The 21,033-nt window shown below is 43.1% G+C and overlaps 1 protein-coding gene across 1 annotated transcript in view; it reads right to left on the bottom strand.

The window, feature by feature from the left end:
- Positions 1–8,773: 8,773 nt before the first annotated feature.
- LOC103189150 (sprouty-related, EVH1 domain-containing protein 2) overlaps positions 8,774–21,033 on the bottom strand; it is an 85,973-nt gene continuing 73,713 nt past the window's right edge. Inside the window, exons 5-6 of the mRNA XM_007909452.2 lie at positions 14,199–14,348; positions 8,774–9,727 (exon numbers count right to left, since the gene is read on the bottom strand). Of these exons, the coding sequence (XP_007907643.1) occupies positions 9,074–9,727; positions 14,199–14,348 (804 nt within the window). The 3' untranslated portion in view covers positions 8,774–9,073. The remainder of the gene's footprint in view (positions 9,728–14,198; positions 14,349–21,033) is intronic.

Below are 21,033 nucleotides of genomic sequence, written 5' to 3' on the forward strand. Positions count from 1 at the left end.
TAATTTACTTCTTTTTATCTACAGTATATTAAAGAAAACCGATTCCGTTCAACCTTTGGAATCTGTCTTTATAAAGGCAAACTAAAGGACTTGTCCTGGGCCCAAATCCCCTCAGAAAAAAACTTTGTCAAAACATCTCAAAGTCCTTCTCAGGATATACTATAAAGTGACGTGACCGTGTGTGTATTCTGTGGTTATTCGCTTCATGGCTGTTTGTGGGACATTGCTGTGTGCAATATATAGTCACTATTTCCAGTAAAATCATATGGAGCGCTTTGAGACGTCTCAACAACGTGATGAAGCGCTATATCAAAAGCGAGGTTTACAGTCATTGTTATTACTTTCTCCAACTATGTCTCAATCCTCAGGCTCACTGAGAATCCAATTTCCGATGACAAATAATTTTCAAATACTTTATATATTGACAAAGTCGCAACCACCAGATAATAAAGATGATAATCCTTGCATTTGATACAGCGCTTTTCACGTCAGAAGGACGTCTCAAAGCTCTTCACAGCATTTTACTGTAAAGTGACTGTGTGTTTCGAAGTAAATGCCCCAGACAATTTACGCGCAGTGTCCCACAAACAGCCATAGAATGAGTGACCAATTTTATTTGGAGGTTTGTCAGCCAGGGAAAAACTTCCATTTCTTTTTGAGTAGGACAGTGGGATCTTTAATGTCCTGCTGAAAAGGCACAGACCTCAGTTTAATGTCTCATCTAGAGGACGGCACCTCTGACAATGCAGCGCTTAATCTTAAATATGAGAGACATATACATATACAGTCAATTCACTTTACAGTGTGTTCTGTGAAGCGCTTTGGGACGTCCTCCCGACGTGAAAAGCGCTATATCAAATGCAAGGATTATTATTATTATTATTAACTCTACCTTAAATATGTGAAGCCATGCCAGTAGCATTTTCCCATTAGACCGCAATCATATTAGTTTCATTATACACACACACACGCACAAGTGCAAGTTATCATTGTAAGTAAACACGAATGCCTCATAGAATCCTACAGCACAGAGAGAAGCCATCCAGCCCATCGTTCCTGTGCCGGCTTTTTGAAAGAGCCATCCAACTAGCCCCACTCCTCTGCTTTTACCTTTTCGAGTACATATCCAATTCCCTTTTGAAAGTTATGACTGAATCTGCTCCGACCACCGTTTCAGGCAGTGCATTCCAGATCATAACAACTCGTTGAGTAAAGAAAATGCCTCCTGATCTTCCCTCTGGGTTTTTAGCCAATTATTTTAAATCTGTGTTCTCTGGTTACCAAGCCAGTGGAAACAGTTTCTCCTTATCTACGCTATCAACATCTCTCATAATTTTAAACACCTCTATTAAATCTCCCCTTAACCTTCTCTGCTCTAAGGAAAACAATCCCAGCTTCTCTAGTCTCTCCCCATAACTGTAGTCCCTCATCCCTTTTATCATTCTGGTAAATCTCTTTTGCACCCTCTCCAAGGCCCTGACATCCTTCCTAAGTGTGGTGCCCAGAATTGGACACAATACTCCAGCTGAGCCTCAATGGAAAAAGCCCGAGGAAGCAATCTGCGTAAAAGAACTAAAGTCTTCTTGTCATTTCCTCGCTTTTCGTCCAGATTTATCATGAAATCACAGATGGATTTTGTCCAGGATCCAGGATGTTAGGGAACCAGCTGCAAACCACAACTTCCTGAAACTGTTGTTTTAGGCTCCAGGTGACGTTGTGTGTTCCAAAAAGTAAAATTCTAGAACTATAAATACATATTTCATTTTGCCTACACTTATGAAAGTGGCAGATAAAAGACTGTTATAAGTTTTACAATTAATAAGCTCACCTAAAGATTATTAATAATATTTAACTCATTAATATTTAATATTTATTTTGCATTTGATATATATTTCATGTAGTTGAGACGTCTCAAAGCGCTTCACAGAATATACTGTAAAGTGAATTGACTGTGTGGGCAAAAAGTGGCAGCAAAACAGTCGTAGGTTGAGTGACCAAATTAAAAAAAAGGTTTACTTTTTTTTGGAGGGATTATTACCCACGAAAAGCAATCCGCCAATCGACTAACAACCAGGTTTCTATTTACTGCTAAGTAAACCGAGGCGTGTGGAGTAAGGAAACCTGCCTCAGGTTTTGCCCCGTCTGGGAATCGAACCCGGGTCCTCTCGCATGTGAGGCAAGTGCCCTAATCACTGAGCTACAGGCCTTCACTGCAAAGCAACGTGATTCTATCCTTCACTGAGTTCGGGGTGATTTATTAATTTAATTTACAACATTCAGTGATTAGAGGGTGCCAATTTGGTTAGCAAATGGGGAGGTAAGCAGAAACTTTTTCACACACAGTACGCTTAGGATGCAGAATGCCTGGAGCGGTGGTTGAGGCAGAATTCAGATTGACTTTCAAAAGTGAGCTGGATAAACACCTTAAAAATTCGTAACTACCAAGGTGCTTGTGTGTATGGGTGGAGTGGGGGGAGAGAAAGGGCAGGTAAATGAGACTGAAAGGACTGGCCTTTTTAAAGAGCTGGCACAAACACTATGGGCCAAATGGCCTTCTTGTGTTCTATAAATTTCTACGGCTCCATGATTCTAATACACATATATGGTCATTCACTTCATGGTTTGGTTTGTTAGGTGCAAATAGGTTGCGGCAAACTCCTATAAAATACAGTCAATAATAATAATAATAATAATAATCCTTGCATTTGATATAGCGCTTTTCACGTCGGGAGGACGTCCCAAAGCGCTTCAATACACTTTACAGTATATCACGTGAAGTGCTTTGAGACTTCTGCCTCAGTGGAAATCCGTGATTTCCAGCGACAGTCCTCGGATGAGGTATTGTGTTCCTGTTTCGCCAAATTTGCCCTGTCTTGAGTTCAGCAACAACCTGAGCAAACACAATAAAATTCTAAATATAACAGATACGCTCATCGGAGAAACACAGCCTCTCCAACACGCTTCCCCAGTAACTGCCAGGGTCAGCAATTGTGGCGAGTTCACTTTTTACACGTGACCCCAGATATGGTTTACAAAATATGGTCACCCTAGGCTAGGTCAGATTCAAGATGATTATTATTTTTAATCTAGAGAATTGTCGGTGAACATACCAGGAGAAGCTCCCTTCTTTTTTCTAATAACATCATGGGATCTTTAATGCCCACCATGGTGGGTCCTCAGCTTAACTTCTATCTGATGGACGACGCCTCCAACAGTGCTGAGCTCCTCCCCAACAAATTGTATTGTATTGTATTGGCTCGAGTGGGGCAGTGTCTCGGAGCGCTAAGAATGGTGGGGCCTCGCGCCGAGCCGGGGGAGGTGACCGTAAGCATGGTCGAAGAGGAAGGTCTTGAGTCGTGATCTAAAAAAGAGGAGGGGGCAAGGTGGAGGGACTGAGGAAGAGAAATCCAAAGCTTTGGGGTGTAGTGGCTGAAAGCGCAGCTGCTGTCGGTGGAACAGAGAGGACGAGAGACAAGCAGAAGGCCAGAGCCAGTCGAGCGGAGGCAGCAGGTAGTGGAGTGCGGACAGACATCAGAAAGGTAGGGAGGGGCCGAGGCGTGAAGGAATTTGTAGATGCGCACTGCACTGGAGCGTTGGTCTGAGCTGTGAGCCCCAATTCCCAAAGCACGGCTTGAAACTACACAACCTTCTGGCTCAGTTGTTAGTGTGCTCCGAGCTAAGCCAGACTGATGCACAGACTAAAGCATTAATCCATATGCAGCGGATTTTCAGGGAGGAATCCCGCATGTGCTCTTCCTTGCAGGGACCACAAAGAATTTTAACACTGACCTAAACAAATGAGGGTTTCTGCAGGCTACAAACATTAACATCGACACTTTGGTTCATACAAGAACATTGATAAAACAGTTAAATATAACTTATTTCGCTGAAAAGAATCTTAAACACTGAAGGTTAAAAACAAGACGAGTGACTCTCTCTCTCGCTCTCTCTGAGTCTCTGGAGAGGATTTTGTTTGCTCTCTTGAACAGCCTGAACGTAACCGTTGCCAACAATAATAGGAAAAGGAATGGAGACAGATCCCGTGTTGCTTATACATACCATACAAAAGTGCATCTGTCGCACCGTCTCCAACACCACACACAGATACATACTGCATGGGGGCTAAACTGGAATCATTACTTTCGATAGTCCTGTAGTGTAGTGGTTAGTGCACTCGCTTCGCAAGCGAGAGGATCCATGTTTAATTCCCGGGTGGGGAGAAACCTTAGGCCAGTTTTCTTACCCCACATGCTTTTGTTTACGTAAATTGGAACCTCGTGGTTAGTCGAATGGCGGATCGCTTTCCGGGGGTAATAATCCCTCCAAATAAATAATTAATTTTCTCATTCAATCCATGGCTGTTGTCAGTGTTATGTGGGACACCGCTGTGCGCAATTGGCTGCTGTTTCGCCCACAAATTGTAGTTAATTCACTTTACTGTATATTCTGTGAAGCGTTTTCAGACTCCTCAACGATGTAATAAGATTATTACCCCTGGAAAGCGATCTACCGATCGACTAAAACCGGGTTCCTACTCACTGCTAGCAAAACGAGGCGTGTTGAGTAAGGAAATTTGCCTAAGGTTTCACCCCACCCTGGAATCGAACCTGGGTCCTGTCACTTGTGAGGCGAGTGCTCTAACCACAACACTATGGGACTCGTAAAAAGGAGTGACCGGGTTGATAGGACGTAGGGTGGAGGTGAGGTCGTGGAGGGAAAAAAAATTATCTTCTCTTCTTGAAGCGTCCCAGCACACCACTCACAAACTCTCTGCGTGTCAATGTTCCTTTCATTTTATTGTCATCTGATCTGCCAAGGTACATGTTGAAGATATGACATACATGTAAGAACAATTGATGTACTGGTCAGGCCATTATTTTTTTGTCGTAGTTTGATATGACTTATTCGTACTGTATTTACAAAGTACATTTGAAGAGCAAGGGGCCTTGTCATCATCGTGATCATACATATTAGAAACAATAAAAAAAATAGAAGTTAAGAACTAAAATGTACATCATACACTTGATATATCTTTTTACACAGAGGTAAAAATGCTTATTGTAAAAAAAACTAATAATCAATACAACAGGTTTTTTTTTAGTATACAAGAAGATAGTGGATGTGTGTTTCAGGCACTTTCTTTTTTTTAATTGTTTTAAGATGTGCATTAGCTAAAGACTGCACTAAGGGGCAGCTTCTGGATTCACTTTTCTTACCACAGATACAAAAATAAATGTTTTTTTTCACCAGGCAATTGCTGTTTGTATTGCAAAGCTGACAGGGTGGGTGGGTTGGGGGAGAGGGAAAAGGAAGGGAGTGATTGCAGTGATGGGGGGGGGGGGGGGGCGGGAGGGGGGAACGAGGGGGAAAAAGATGAATCGCCGCCGCTAGATAACGTCACCGTGGAAAAAACTATGTACAAAGAGAGGAAAAAAACACAAGAGCTGTAAGATTCCCTGCTTAACGTACACTGCCCGCCTCAATTTTACAAATTTACAATCTGTGTATGTGCGGCAAGAACCACTGATGTCAAAACGTCTTTTACTTTTTTTTGTGGTTTAACATTTTTTTTAAAAAATTGGTTTCCGAACTTTTTCCGAAAAAAAAATTCCCCCCAAAAAATGTTAAACCAGGCAGCCTTCTTCTGCCTAGAAGTCTGTCTGTCTTGTCACGTGCCTTCCTTGAAACAGAGTTTGGAGGCAATGCTACTCAGGTTATACCAGTAAAAGCTGCAGCAATGGTTTCAGAGATTAGTGTTGAGTTGAGCGCCTTATTGGCGTTTTGAATTCCAATATAGTCGAGGACCCTACAGCAGTCTTTAATGCAAATTGAAATCAATATTTGAAAAAAATCTTTTAAGTGTGCATATACAGTATATTTTTATATATATCTACATACATACGCGTACGGAGAGGAAATTCCACCCGGGGTCTACATTCGCTCTATTGATTGACGATTAAAACCCTTATGTTTTGCTTCTGTAGCCTTCCTTAAGCATCCAGAATATATACAATTCGACGTGGAATTATGTAGTGCATTTCATGTTGGGAGGACGTCTCAAAGCGCTTTGCACAGCTGGCTGAACATCTGAGCTGGTTGGTTGGGGTTTGGGGGGCAATCTCCTCACGGAAGGCTATGAAAGTGGGGAGGGGGTTAGGGGGGGAAGGGGGCGAGACAGAGGGACTCTGGCTGAAAGCTTGGCTGCCATCGGTGATAAGCTGGTGAATTTTGTCTGTCGTTTTGAAGCCGGTTTAAAAAGAAAAACGTCTTTCAGGCCATACTTGAGGATTTGTCAAAATTCTGGATGCTCTGAAGATGCTACGCTAAACAGACGGGGAATTTCTCCCCCTTACGTGTCGAGTATTTGTCCATCCACGTGAAGAGAGGTGTCCGTCTGTGATTAGACTCCACGATCGTCACACTCCAATACTGCAGTCGAGCTGAACTACGTCCAGTTCCTAACTACAGCACTTTGCGTCCTTTTTTTTTAATATAACGTGCATCACATGCTGATAATCAAACATCAGTTCTGCCAAAAAAATCGCAGCAAAAAAAATATCAAAGGAAGAAACCATAAGATAAACTTTAGTTTTTTTTGTAAAAAAAATCAGTATTGCATACACGGTTGAAAGTCTTTAGTTATTAAAAATGCGGATGTAGTGAACGAAATGACAAACACCCTCAACCTCGCCCTCCATCACTCCCCACACCGCCCCGCACCAAAAAACGAAGGGGGGGTGGGGGGGGAGAGAGAGGAAATAACACATAAACAATAACAATCAGACCAAAACAGACTGATGAGAAGTTTTCCTAGTTTACTGGTGAGACAGGAAGTTCTCTTTTCCTTTAAGACTGATGTTTTATGTGTAACAGAGGAGGGGTAAAGAGCATGTGTGTGTTGACCACTGGCTATCAATGCGGTGAGGGGGGGGGGGGGGGTGGGGGTTATCGCCAGCTTTAAGAGACCAGTTCTCTAGCTGCCTGCAACAAAACCAAACCAATCAGATTGTACTGTGCCTCTGGGTTAGAACTGCTGCGTTTCTTCCAATAAATAAAACAAAACAAAATGGCTATTTCCTGTGCTGTGTTACAAAAATATTCTTTTAAAGCATATCGCAAGCTTTTTCTACTTTAGGGTTATCGACTCCCCTTATTGACCTGAGCTATTAAGATTTTCTCGAAGGAAAAGCCCCCCTCCCATCCCGCCGTGCTTCCTTGAAGTTTATAGCCAGTGCGACCATAGCTACAGAACAACAACAGTTGTTGTAAGCTACAGAATTGATAAGGCCTCAGTTAATCCTCATTATCTAGGACACTTTTGTGCTTTTTATTAAACTTCACCTTAGATATTCCGCAATAATAATAATCCCTGCATTTGATATAGTGCCTTCTCACATGTCAAAGCGCTTCACAGAATATACTGTAAAGTGAATTGACTGTATATTTTGTAGGCGAAACGTGGCAGCTAATTGCGCACAGCAGTGTCCCACAAACAGTCGTGCACCAAATTATTATTATTATTTATATACTGAAGGTAATATTACCCCTGGAAAGTGATCCACCAATCGACTAACCACCGGGTTCCTACTTGCTGCTAGGTAAACAGAGGCGTGTGGAGTAAGGAAACTTCCCTAAGGTTGTGATTATTAATTATTATTAATAATTATTAATTAATGCGAATGAGATAATCCACACATGTACATCTGCGGTCGCGCTGGCTATGATGTTATATGCAGTGTGTGAAGGTTTTGAGCCCTGGTGCCTAGGGGAGCTTGGTTATATAGTGTCACTGGAAAACAAACTCTTAGTGTCTTGATGATTTGATATGAGAACGCTATTCGAGGAATCCAAAACGACTAACAACAAAAAAACGCAATTAATGTTTTACATTAAATTTTTTAAATTTTCACTTTTTTAAAAAAAAGTGGGGCAAAGTGTTATATTTTAAACTTAAGACTCGGTACTTGGTTTAGAGGCCAAACATTAATGATAATGTTCATCGCTTTGTACCCAAACGTCGGGGCTGACAACACCCAAGGTTAGAAATTAAAGTTTTAAAAAATACATCAAGGTGTGCGTTTGTTGAAAGGAAAGGAACTGCAGCTAAACAAACAGCAAATTCTTTTGGCTTCATACAGTAGTGACAATACTGTGGTGTGGTGCACGTTTACCAACTTTTTAAAAGGTAAAACCCCAGCTAGCCGGACTAATAGGGGGATGTGGCCTGGGTGACAGAGCTGAAACTTACAGCTAAGTACTTGCATTCTAACTGGCTGAACCCCGCAAGCAAAATATAGTAAATAAGCTATCTTCTGCTCGCGAGATTTAAACATTCTGATATCCCTGGCCACTGTGAAAGCCAGCGAGATTAGTGAGGCTGTTCAGCGCGGAGCTGATGCACGCTACGAGAGTCGGCGAGAGTCGACAGGCGCGAGGGACGGTGCAATTTTTTTTTAAGCCCACGGAATTAAAAAAAAATGTTTAGGTTTCGAGCCCATGGGGTGAAATCTAGACACCCAGAGTCCGGGAAACTGGGGGTTTACTGTATTTGAATGATATCTGACTACAGGTCAAGTGTCTCAGTTGATCAGGCAGGAGTCAATCACGCCAGCGCCCTCCACTAATTAGCACAACATCCTGTCGGCAAGAACGGCACAGTTCCCTGATGCACACGGTATACCTCAGCCAGAGTTCCCCTCGCCCAACCCCGTAACGTGCAACTCCCAAAACTTACTGCACGCAACACAAAACAGTTCTCAACCTCTCTTAAATCTTTTTGTTTCCTTTTTAAAAAATAAAAATTATAAAACGTGTCAGACATTCTCCGTTTCGTTACATATTCGTAGAAAAGTCACTACTTGTTACTGAATGTTAGTTCCGTGTTTAATGTTTGAAGAAAACGACGTGGTCTGTCTTGACGCCTCTTGGCCGGCCTTTTGGGCTCCAAGTTTCCATAAATGAGTAATTTTTCCCCAAAGATCGAGGTTGGCGATGATTAACTGTGTGTCAAAAAGACTCCAGACTTAAATGTGCTTCAATAACTGATGCTTTGAAACAAATAAAAAAGAAAAGATCAACCCACTGCTTTGTGTTTGCCACCGCAACACTTGCACATTACCCCGCACTTGTAGCACGCCCGAAGGGGCAGATAACAACACATACAAGGAGCGATGGTCGATAAGGCAATCAATGCCAGCCACCGAAGACAGAACTTCTCGTCGCTGGTGTCACAGGAACAAGGGTCCGAGTATTCCCCTTCAGGGTCAGACATGCAGTGGTACAGCATGCTGTCCGCGCACCACATGCAGCTGACTCGTCGGATGCAGCTCCGGATGGGGTCTGGGGCATCCTGGCACTGGCCCCGTCCGTTTTCCTCGTGGTTGAACATGTCCCTGCAGTACACGCACCGCGATCGCTCTCCGTCATCCTTCCGCCGCCTCGCTCGCGAGGTGACGGGCTGAGTCCTCACCACGCCGCTCTTGGCGTCTTTGCCCAGTCCGAAGTTCGAGTTCTCCGCGTAGGGGTAATTGTAATCATGTTTGGTGGCATCGCTCTTGTTGAAATGCACGTAGGAGTCCAGGTCGCCGCGCTCGTTGTATTTGGGACGCACCGCCGCGTACCGATAGTCCTCGTATCTCTCCCGTAACCACGCCTTCTCCCGGGGATTGATGCGGACGATCTCTTCGTCATCGTCTCGGAAACTGACGTGACGCTGTTTCGGAACAGACTGAAACACAAGCCACAAAAATGTTGCAAAGTTAAAACCGAGACAATTATTTTTTTTTGCCCCTAAAAACAGGCTGTTCTGGAAGTCGATCCTGGGAAGGAATACCAGTGATTAAGTTTTCAGTGTTTCAATTGTATTAATAGATTAAAATAATAATCCTGCGTTTGCAAGAGCCTTGGGACGCCCTCCCGACGTGAAAGGCGCTATACAAATGCACCTTTGTATGCTATACAAATATGCTATACAAATACAAATTATTTATTTATTTTTTGGAGGGATAATTACTCCAGGAAAGCGATCCACCAATCGACTAACAACCGGGTTCCTACTTACTGCTCGGTAAGGAAACTTGCCTAAGTGCTCACCCGCCCGGGAATCGAACTCGGGTCCTCTTGCTTGCGAGGTGACCGCGCAAACTACTGCCCTCAGCACTCCACCAGGATTAGCATTATTCAATAGCTGTGGTGAATTTAAATTCCTCCCCCCCCCACACACTTATAAGACCATAAGACGTAGGAGCAGGTGTAGGCCGTTCGGCCCCTCGAGCCTGCCCCGCCATTTAATAAGATCACGGCTGACCTTCTAACCTAATTCCATTTACCCGCCCTATCCCCATATCCCTTAATCCCTCTATCCTTTAGAAATCTATCAACCTCAGTCTTGAATATGTTCAAGGACTGAGCATCCACAGCCTTCTGGGGTAGAGAATTACACAAATTCACTACCCTCTGAGTGAAAACGTGTATCCTCAACTCAGTTCGAAAAGGTAGACCCTTAATCTTGAGACTATGAGACAATCTACGACTGTTTGTGGGACATTGCTGTGCGCAATTGGCTGCCGCGTTCGCCCACAAATTTACAGTCAATTCACTTTACAGTGTGTTCTGTGAAGCGCTTTGGGACGTCCTCCCGACGTGAAAAGCGCTATATCAAATGCAAGGATTATTATTATTATTATTATTATTATGACCCCGTGTTAAAGATTCTCCAATCAGGGAAACAGTCTCACGGCATCTACTCTGTCAAGACCCTCAAGAATCTTATAGGTTTCTTCTATAATCTAGAGAATATAGGCCTAGTTTACTCAGCCTATCCTCATAGGTCAACCCCCTCATCCCAGGAACTAACCTAGTGAATCTACGCTGCACCCCCTCTAAGGCGGGTATGTCCTTTCTTAAATAAGGAAACCAAAACTGCACACAATATTCTAGGTGCGGTCTCATCAAGGCCTTATACAACTGCAGCAAGACTTCTCTACTCTTGTACTCTAACCCTTTTGCAACGAACGCCCACTTCCCCAAGTTATACTCCATCTGCCACCTTCTTGCCCACTTACCTAGCTTGCCTATTTCCCATTGCATTCTTCGTGTGTCATCCTCACAGCTTACTCTCCCATCTATCTTCGTATCGTCCGCGAATTTAGATATGTTAAGTTCTATTTCCTCATCTAAATCATTGATATAGACTGATCCTAGTGGCACTACAGTAGTCACATCCTGCCAATCTGAGAAGGACCCGTTTATCCCTACTCTCTATTTTCTTCCTGTTAGCCACTCTCCAATCCATGCTAATATATTACCTTTAATTTTGTTCTGTTTAATTATGTTTTGTTTCCAACAGCTGTTTCTGTCCTTAGACAAGGGACAGATGATTGGAAATGAATTTCTGAAGTGTGAGTGGCAGGTGATCAGTGCATTTTTACTGGATTTTTACTGCCACTGTGGGAAGGGGACCATTCAATATGGCATAACCTAATGTAATTGGCAGGTCAAGTCACCAGAGAGGGAGCCAAGTCCTCAATGTATAAAGACTATTACATCTGAGCTTTTACAGTGCAGCAAACAGGGCCTCACCTCGTCCTCACTCAGCCTTACGTGGAATAGAGCACAGCAGAAGTAAACGCCAGTATGTAGTGCAAGAAACTAACCCTAATCCTGCCATTTGGTACAGCGCTGATCCCAACATCAGGTGGATGTCTCAGAGATCTTCACAGGATTTACTGTAAAGTGCAGTATAATAATAATCCTTGCATTTGATATAGAGCCTCATCACGTCATTGAGGCATCTCAAAGCGCTTCACAGAATATATTGTAAAGTGCACTGACTGTGTATTTTGTGGGCAAAACAACGCAGCCAATATCACAGTAGCCCACAATCACTTGAGGGATTATTACTCCTGGAAAGCGATCCAAATTATACCTAGGTACCGGTGAATGCAGGAGCCCATTTGTGCCCTGCAATGTAATAATAATAATAATAATCCTTGCATTTGATATAGCGCTTTTCACGTCTTCTAGACGTCCCAAAGCGCTTCACAGAATATACTGTAAAGTGAATTGACTGTATATTTGTGGGCGAACGCGGCAGCCAATTGCGCACAGCAATGTCCCACAAACAGTCGTAGATTGAAAATGATTGTTGTTTTTGGTTTTGGAGGGATTATTATTAGGCTCTGTGTGGAGTAAGGAAACTTGCCCAAGGTTTCGCTCTCTGCCTGGAATTGAACTCAGGTTTCTCACTTGCAAAGCGAGTGCTCTAACCACTGAGCTGCAGGACTCCAACAAATGAAGGAAATTAAAGTTAGCTGAACTTCAGTGCAACATTTAAGGAACTGTGAACTGTACTGACTGTGTGTTTGTAAGCGAATGTGGCAGCTAATTCGCACACAACAACATCCCACAAACATGAAGTGAGGGACCAATTTTATTTGGGGGATTGATGGCCAGGACATTGGGAGATAGTTGAATAGTCCCAGGGGATCTTTAACATCCACCTGATCAGGCAGATGGGTTTACATCTCATCCAAAGGACGGGGATGCTTACAACCAAAGCACATAGATGGATAACTGAAAACTGGGAACATAAACTGGAAGCAAATAATCTCAGCGTTGAGGGAAAAAAAAGTTCAAGAAGTTAATCTAAATATTTAAACGTTTAAAACTTCAGAAGCTTCAAGTAGTCAAAAGGAATTGTAACTTGTAGCAGATTAAGGTATTGCCAATGCAAGAGAACGGGAACAACCTGAATTTTTTTGCCTCACTTTGTTAGTTTCTTCCTGCAAACAGTTAGGGATTCATTCACAAGTTGAAATAAAAGTTACTCATTCCATTGCTAATTAACCAAAAGTCTCCCTTGTGTTGACAGGGTAAAAGGGCATTATGCGATTTTTGAAAACGGTGACCTTACATTTAACTTGTGTCACAAACGGGTTCACAGACGACTATACAAACAGGAAGACACTCGTTAATTGGTAACAGAATAAATAACTTAGTTAAACAAATAAATATTCCTTGACAGCCCTCGGGATAGGTAGCTCCATGTGTGGTTTGAAGGTTGACAAGGAAACTTGAAATGATCAGATAGAAGTTGGTCACTTGGCTGGTTCTGGTGTCAAATAATAATAATAATCCTTGCATTTGATACAGTGCTTTTCACGTCTTCTCGACGTCTCAAAGCGCTTCACAGAATAGACTGTGAAGTGAATTGACTGTATATTTGTGGGCGAAATGCGGCAGCCAATTGCGCGCAGCAGTGTCCCACAAACAGTCGTGGATTGAAGCAACCAATTTTATTATTGTTTTTTTTTCTTTGAGGGATTATTATTAGGCGTAATGGCTTCTCATACATGGTTTAGGAGGTTGTGTGAGACCCAGACATGTTCTCCCTAGCCACACGTTGCTCTAATGCTGTTAAAAAGATGCACTATCTATACTATATTTCTTTTCTGGAGGTGGAAAAACAGAATCTTTGAGCAATGATTAAGACAAGCTGGGGCTCTTCAGTTTTGAGAATAAACGTCTCAGATGGTAGGGGTTATTCTGGAAGGATAACAATAACAATCCTTACATTTGGTACATGCCCTGTGTGAAGAGCACTATATATATGCAAGTTGTTATTGAAACCTCAAATCTAGTGGCACAGCCTATATTCCTTTTTAAAAGCCACCCGTGAGTCAAATTTTCAGTCCACCAAGGTCTTTTTCCGAAAGCAAGTTCCTTCATGATAAATTTGCTGCAAGTAACGTGGGCAGAAGAGATTTATTTAATAATTTGCAGTAAGCGAGATGGTCAGCTGATGTTAGTTTTGTTCTTTAAAAGTGGTCTATTTAATGTTGCACTAATAATAATAATCCTTGGATTTGATATAGGGCCTTATCACGTCTTCGAGGAATCTCAAAACACTTGGCTTCATCAAGATGTCTCAAAGCGCTTCACAGAATATACTGTAAAGTGAATTGACTGTGTATTTTGTGAGCAAAACGCGGCAGCCAATTGCGCACAGCAGTGTCCCACAAGCAGTTGTGGATTGAGGGTGTTATAAAGGGGGGGATGGGGGAAAACTCTCCAGCTTTATCCAAGATTAACAAAAAGCTACGAGTTAAAAACAAAATGATAGAGAGAAACAAATTGGAATAATTCTATGTTTTGGTGCGCACTTTACCAAATACAGAGAGAAGGCTGGAGCCACTCACCTGCTCCAGAAGGTAGTGGTCTGGGCTGTAATGATCGTGTGTGTGCCCCAGAGCACACGGAGGCCGGAGTGGCTCGCTGATGGTAGGAGTCAGTACCCTGACTGGCTGCTCTTTCTTGCTTGATGAGTTGGAAGAACTGTCTGTTGCAGGCTAAGGAAAGTGAAGAGACAGAATGAGAACAACAACAACTGACATTTATATAGTGGCTTTCCTGTCGGGAGAATGTCCCAAGGCTTTGAACAGTCAAGGATTTGCACCCGAGCTTTGGACAGTCAAGGATTTGCACCCGAGCAGTGGAGGGCAGGGAGGGTTTGGGTAGGAGGGTGACCGAAGGCGCGATCAAATAGAAAAGCCTTGAGACAGGCTTTGCAGGAGGCAAGGGAGGGGACAAGGCGAAGGAACTGTGGATGGAAAGGGTGGGGGAAGACAAGCTGAAGGCCCGACAGCTGATGGTTGAGGCGGGCCAGGCGGAACACATGAAGCAGGTCGGAACCCGCTGAGCAGAGGGAGCAGACAGGTCGGTATGGAGTTAGCAGTGTCACAGAGGTAAGGAGGAGCAAGGTCCTGGAGGGCTTTGAAAGCGAGGACGAGGATTTTAAACTCTATCCTCTGGGGATGGGGAGCCAGTGGAGACGGATGAGGATGGTGCGGGAGAGGACTTGAGCTGCAGAGTTCTGAATGATCTGCAGCTTGTGGAGGGAAGAGTTGGGAAGACCAACAAGGACACGAGGAAAGTAACACAAAAATCAAATATATTGAACTCCAGTGGACCCGCCCTGATTGAACCGCATTGTACACCGATACACAGAGGGCTGAACTATACTGTGCATCGCAGATGAGCGTTGGCTGCTTCGTCACCTATGAAGTACATTTTAAATCATTAAGAATGCAAGGATTATTATACAAGGTCCACAAACACACGTTATCCTATTTGTTTTTACACGGTGCACTGATCAAGAACTGGAACATGTGGAAGAATGATGATAATTGTATTTAGAAGTCTTAATTGTATTCAGTACAAGTGTTTAACTGCAAATAGACTTCCAGAGGATTAGTATGTGTGAGCGCCATCATTTTCATGGCAGATAATGATCCGTCACCATGTTTGGTGCGACATCTTCCGTAAGATGATGGAGTGACGAGGCGATATCTGACGGCTTGTTTCAGCTCCTCCAAAGTCTGACATCGCTGTTTTGTATCAGAGGGTAACAGGACTTTGTGGACACTGTGTACAGTAAATCCTGTGAAACGTTTTGCGACGTATTCCCAATGTGAAAGACAAATGCAAGGAATATCATCATTATAAAATGTATTGCTAATGCAGTTGTAAGCATCCAAGGTTAGGAATGAACATTACAATCACAGAGTTTTTCTTAATTAGATCTTTAAGGAGACTAACACAAACAGCTTTCCCTGTCTCATTGAGGAACCAGAGCCTTTTTCTTAACAGAAATTGGTAATTAAGTGGTTGTTTTTCCACACATTAATAATAATAATCCTTGCATTTGATATAACGCCTTATCATGTCTTCGAGATGTCTCAAAGCGCTTCACAGAATATACTGTAAAGTGAATTGACTGTATATTTTGTGGGTGAAACATTAAACCTATTGTAAACCATATCCAGGATCTACAATGCAAGCACATGATTCAGGCCAAAAATATTTAACAACTCTCTGCTTAGTTTTTTCCAATGAAACATAGCTTTTTTTTGCAACAAATACTACCATACACATTGTACACAATCATAAAGTCTCCCCACAAGAAAGAAAATGTTGTGGTCCCCATACAGGATGTATTCATTTACTCCCACTAGATTCCGGGACATACGTTTCTGCTTTACTGGCGTAAAAATTTACGCTTTTCACCTTCGCAACACCAGTTTTGCAAGGAAGCCGGAACGTGCAACTGCAGCCCATACTAATGCATCCTTTTTTGCTATAAGATATCCTGAGGTCAGGACTGATGGATTATAAAATCAGCTGCATGTCTTCAAATCACCCATTGAACGGATAATGGCAATAAGTAATGTGAATGGGCTTGAGCTCATTCTTCAGTTACACTCTGGTGGAGGTAGAAGCCCCGTTTTAACCAGGAAGTTGACATAATTTGCACTGAGCTTCTCACACCCTGGGATATGAGAAAGTGTAGGCGACGAAAGTTACGTGGATCATTGGAGTTCTGCAGGGGCCATGTGGGATGTCAATTGCAGACCTGAGGAACTGCGCTGGATATTATGAGCGGGCACCTGGGTATTATTTCAATGGATCAAATAACTCCAATTGACCAAGGCCGACTGAAATTGCATTTAAAAAAATGGAGTGAATAGCGCACTCAGATAATGTCCGCCCCCCCCGCCCCAACCCAGCCTGACACTTTCCTTTGTCAGTGTTGTCAGAGGTGACGCCTTACGGATGAGATGGTAAACTGAGGCCCCGTCTGCCTGTCCAGATGGATGTTAAAGATCCCGTAGTGCTATTAGAAAAGAGAAGGGAGTTTCTCCCGGTGTCCAGACCGACAATCCCCCCGCCCCCGATAAAAACAATGTCCTTGTTTGAAGGACATTGCTATGGACGTCCTCCCGATGTGAAAGACGCCATACAAATGTAATTTTGTTGTTTGTTGTTGTTGCTGTGTACAAACCTGCTGCCATAATCACCCACAAGACACTCAGTCATTGCGCTTTAAGACAGTCTCTCACTGTGAAAAGTGTTATATCAAATTTAAGGATTATTATTGTATTTATTTATAGATATATTTATATATTATTATTATGTTGGCGTGAGAGAAACCTCCACTACACACCCAGGTCTGAGCTCTGCCTGCAACCCTCGGGAGACTGTTCAAGCTAATGCGTGGCTGGTTAAAACCACCCTGAGCTGTTAAATCCTCTCACCGTATGGTTCAGGATAAAAACAAATCTGTGGTAGCTGAATTACTGTGGTCTCATAGATGCCAAGATTTCCTGTGTAAAAAAAAAGGGTCGCGCAGTACGGTCAGAGATGTCTGTGTGCCCAGAATTTTTATAAGCTTACATAAGATTGTGTAGAACTTGAAGCTTGAACACGTTTTTCCCTTCTCCTTTAGAAAGCAACTTGGAAACACATTAACTCCAGTTTCACAATACTCCTTCCAGGATCAACTAAACTCACTCCAAGTCCCTGCTGCGTAGCCATATCACGAGTAAAGACAATTTGCTCTTTTGAGAATTATTTTAGGGTTGATAATAATAATCCTTGCATTTGATATAGTGCCTCACCAACATCTCAAACAACTTCACAGGATTTAGTATAAAGTGTAGTGACTGTATTTTTAGTATTGTAGGCAAACGTGAGATGATAGGAGATGCCCGGAGTGACCAGCATTGATTGCCCTGCGAAGGCAAGATAGAGTTTGACTTCACACACAATACACACCTCACAGAAAACAATTGATGGAGCTTTTATTCAAACAACTCTAGAGATTTGGAACGGAAAGCAAACCAGAGCTTGGACTCTTTATAAGAAACAACAGTTAGTAATATAAGATGTTTTGCCCTGTTACTGTGTCAAAAAAAANCTGGTCAAACTACAAGGCACAAGAATTTTGTTTAACGTCTGCTCCACATCCCCCGCCACAACCGCCCTACCATCGGTGGTCGGGCCTTCAGCCTCTCAGCCCCGAGGCTCTGGAACTCCATCCCCCAGTGCCTTCGCCGCCTCCTCCCTTTCCTCCTTCAAGGCCGGTCTCAAGACCTTTCTCTTTGACCGTGCCTTCAGCTCCCCTCTCGACTCTCTACCCCCTCCTCGCTCCCTCCCTTCCCCCCCCTCACCCTGACCATTTCCCCCCTGCTCGGGTCCTAACCCAACTGTCCAGCGCCTTGGGACGTCCTCCCGACGTGAAAGACGCTCTATAAATGGAATCTTGTTATTGTTGTTATTAACAATGTTTTCCCATTCATTTCCCAAAGCTAACTGTTCTCTTGTACTTGTGGTGCAATATAACCATTCTCTCTTTTGTGCAGTGAGTTTAACGGATAGGGTGGTCCTAGCTGGACAAGCAGCGAGAAAGCTTGCCAAACAGCGATATCAATGGCAAGCTATGTGGTTTTAGCTGGTTAGACTCCAGGCTCTTGCAAATCTTCGCCAAATAGTTTCCGGAATTAGGTAAGCAGGAGGCGTCCCTCCAGGGAGAGAGTGCACATTCCATTCCAACAATTTATCTCTGGGATTTCCATGTGTAGGTGGAATGACTGAAATTCTCAGTTTGGTTTGGATGCTCTTTAAGCACGGTGATGGGGTTTCTGCAGGCGTCAGACACTCAGCTGCACCCCCACCCCACCCCCAAAATAAATAAGTTCACTGTGACGTGCTGCTGGCTACTTACAAATTAAAAAGCTGGGGGAAAGCACAGACCGGTGTTGGGTTAATGGACAGGTGGATGGTCCAATGGGAGCACTTACTCACTTCGGTCATTAAAAGTTGCGCAAGCTATAAAAACTTGTGATTTTCTTACAGTCTTAATTGTAATGTTGCGGGAACAATGTACAAGTTGTGGAGTGATCTGGGTGAAGTCAAAGTTTTCCTTCCATGTACAATATGTCGTGTCTGGTAATAATAACAGCAGCAGCAACATCAATTTACACTGATGTAACGGTTGCCTTTCATATCCAAAGATGGCTGATGGGTACGTGAATTTGTTGATGGTGTAGAAGCTACTGCTAGCACAGCATCCACACTCTTAGATACCAAGCAGCCTAACCTGGTGTCAAGGAATATCCGAGAAGACCAGACTACTTGCTAACCGCACTGACAGAAATCATTACCCCCAGCAAGCGATTCTTGCATTTGATACAGCACCTTATTGCGCCATTGAGATGTCTGAAAGCGCTATATAGAATATATTGTAAAGTGGATTTGTGGGCGAAACGGGGCAGCCAATTGCACCCAGCAGTGTCCCATGAACTGTCATGGATCTCACTCGGCGCTGTACCTTACATAGCATCTCACGCACACAACACTGTACCCTATACCGCGTCTCGCTTAGTCAATAGCTCTCTCAACTCAGAGTCAGAAGGTTGTGGGTTCAAGTCCCACATTGGGACTTTGATCTCAGTCTAGTCTGACTCTCCAATGCAGTGCTGGGGAATTGTTGGGAGGTGCTGTACTTTGGTTGAGATGTTAAAACGTGGCCTCTTCTGCCCGTTCAGATGGACATTCAAGATCCAGCGCCAATATTCGCTACAAAACCAATATCACTACATTTTACAGAAAAATCCTGTGAAGCGCTTTGAGCCGTTTTGACAACTTGATAAGGCGCCGTATCAAACGCAAGGATTAATGGCAGTGCTCTAAAAATTGATGGAAGCAGTAACTTTTTTCAGGTAGAATTAAAACTATTCTATCCCAGAGATTAAGCTCGAATAGAAGTTGTGTACAGCTTTCTTTTAACCATTATTTGTCACTGTTTTTAAAAGGTTATGAAAATAATTAGAATCTGGATCATACATCAACAGTTCTGCCATACATAAAGAAATGCCTCCAGCTCTCTATAATTAAACTGTCGATCAAAATCCACATCAGATTTCTGTTAATACTGTAGCTGTCAACACGGATTTAATTAAAACTGTTCATTCTCTCCCCTCTCAAATGAATAACCCAGTTACTTCCTTTAGAGAAAACAAAATGTGGGTTGAAATCTGTGTTAAATCATCAGGCTGAAACTTTTGTGCCTTAAATATAGATAGAATAGTTAACTTACACAAGCTTATAATAATAATCATTCTTGCATTTGATTATGGTGCCTTATCACTCGTTGAGACGTCTCAAAACGCTACACAGAATATATTGTAAAGTGTTGACTGTGTATTTTGCGGGCGAATTGTGGCAGCTAATTGCACAAAGCAGTGTCCCAGAAACAGTCGCGGATTGAGTGACCAATTTGTTTTAGAGGAATTATTACCCGGAAGGTGATATACCAATCGGCTAACAACCGTGGTACCAACTTACTGCTAGCTATACAGAGGCATGTGGACTAATGAAACTTGCCCAAGGTTTCGGCCCTGCCCTGGAATCGAACCTGAATCCTTTTTTTTTTGTGAGGAGAGAGTGCTAACCACTACGATACATGACTCCAGTGTCCCACAAACAGCCGTGGATTGAAGTGACCAAATTATTGTTATTTTTTGAAGGAATTATTATAGCCAGAAAAGCGACTAACAACTGGGTTCCCACATATTGCTAGGTAAACAGAGATGTGTGGAGTAAGGAAACTTGCTCAACACTTCGACCTGCTGGGAATTTAATCCAGGTCTCTGATGGCGGAGCCTGATGCCGAGCTGGGGGTGGGTGGGAGAAGGTGACCGTAAGCACGGTCGAAGAGGATGGTCTTCAGTCCTGATCTAAAAGAGGGAAAGGAGGGTGCAAGGCAGAACGATTGGGGGAGAGAGTTTCAAAGTTTTGGGGTGCAGTGACTGAAAGTGCGGCTGCCGATGGTGGAACAGAGGGGACGAGGGACAAGTGGAGGTCAGAGCCAGCTGAGTGGAGGAAACGTGTAGTGGAGGGGGTAGAAAGCAGGTCAGAGAGATAGGGAGTTGCCAAGGTATGAAGGGATTTGTAAACAAGTGAGAGGATCGAGAAATCGATCCGTTCGATGACAGGGAGCAAGTGGAGCCTGGCGAAGAGCCTTTGCAGCTTAAATCACATGGCAAGCACCTTCCTTCCCTCTTTGTATTTCAGAATCCTTAAACAGATGAATATATCCTAAAAATCTTCAATTTAGAATTGTATCTTAGCAAAACAGGCCTGGAGTTTATTTAGGACCCCAGTCATTAAATAATGAATTAATGGAGAGAAAGT

The sequence above is a fragment of the Callorhinchus milii genome, unplaced genomic scaffold (assembly GCF_018977255.1).
Source record: "Callorhinchus milii isolate IMCB2004 unplaced genomic scaffold, IMCB_Cmil_1.0 Scaffold3, whole genome shotgun sequence".
NCBI classification, from domain to species: domain Eukaryota; kingdom Metazoa; phylum Chordata; class Chondrichthyes; order Chimaeriformes; family Callorhinchidae; genus Callorhinchus; species Callorhinchus milii.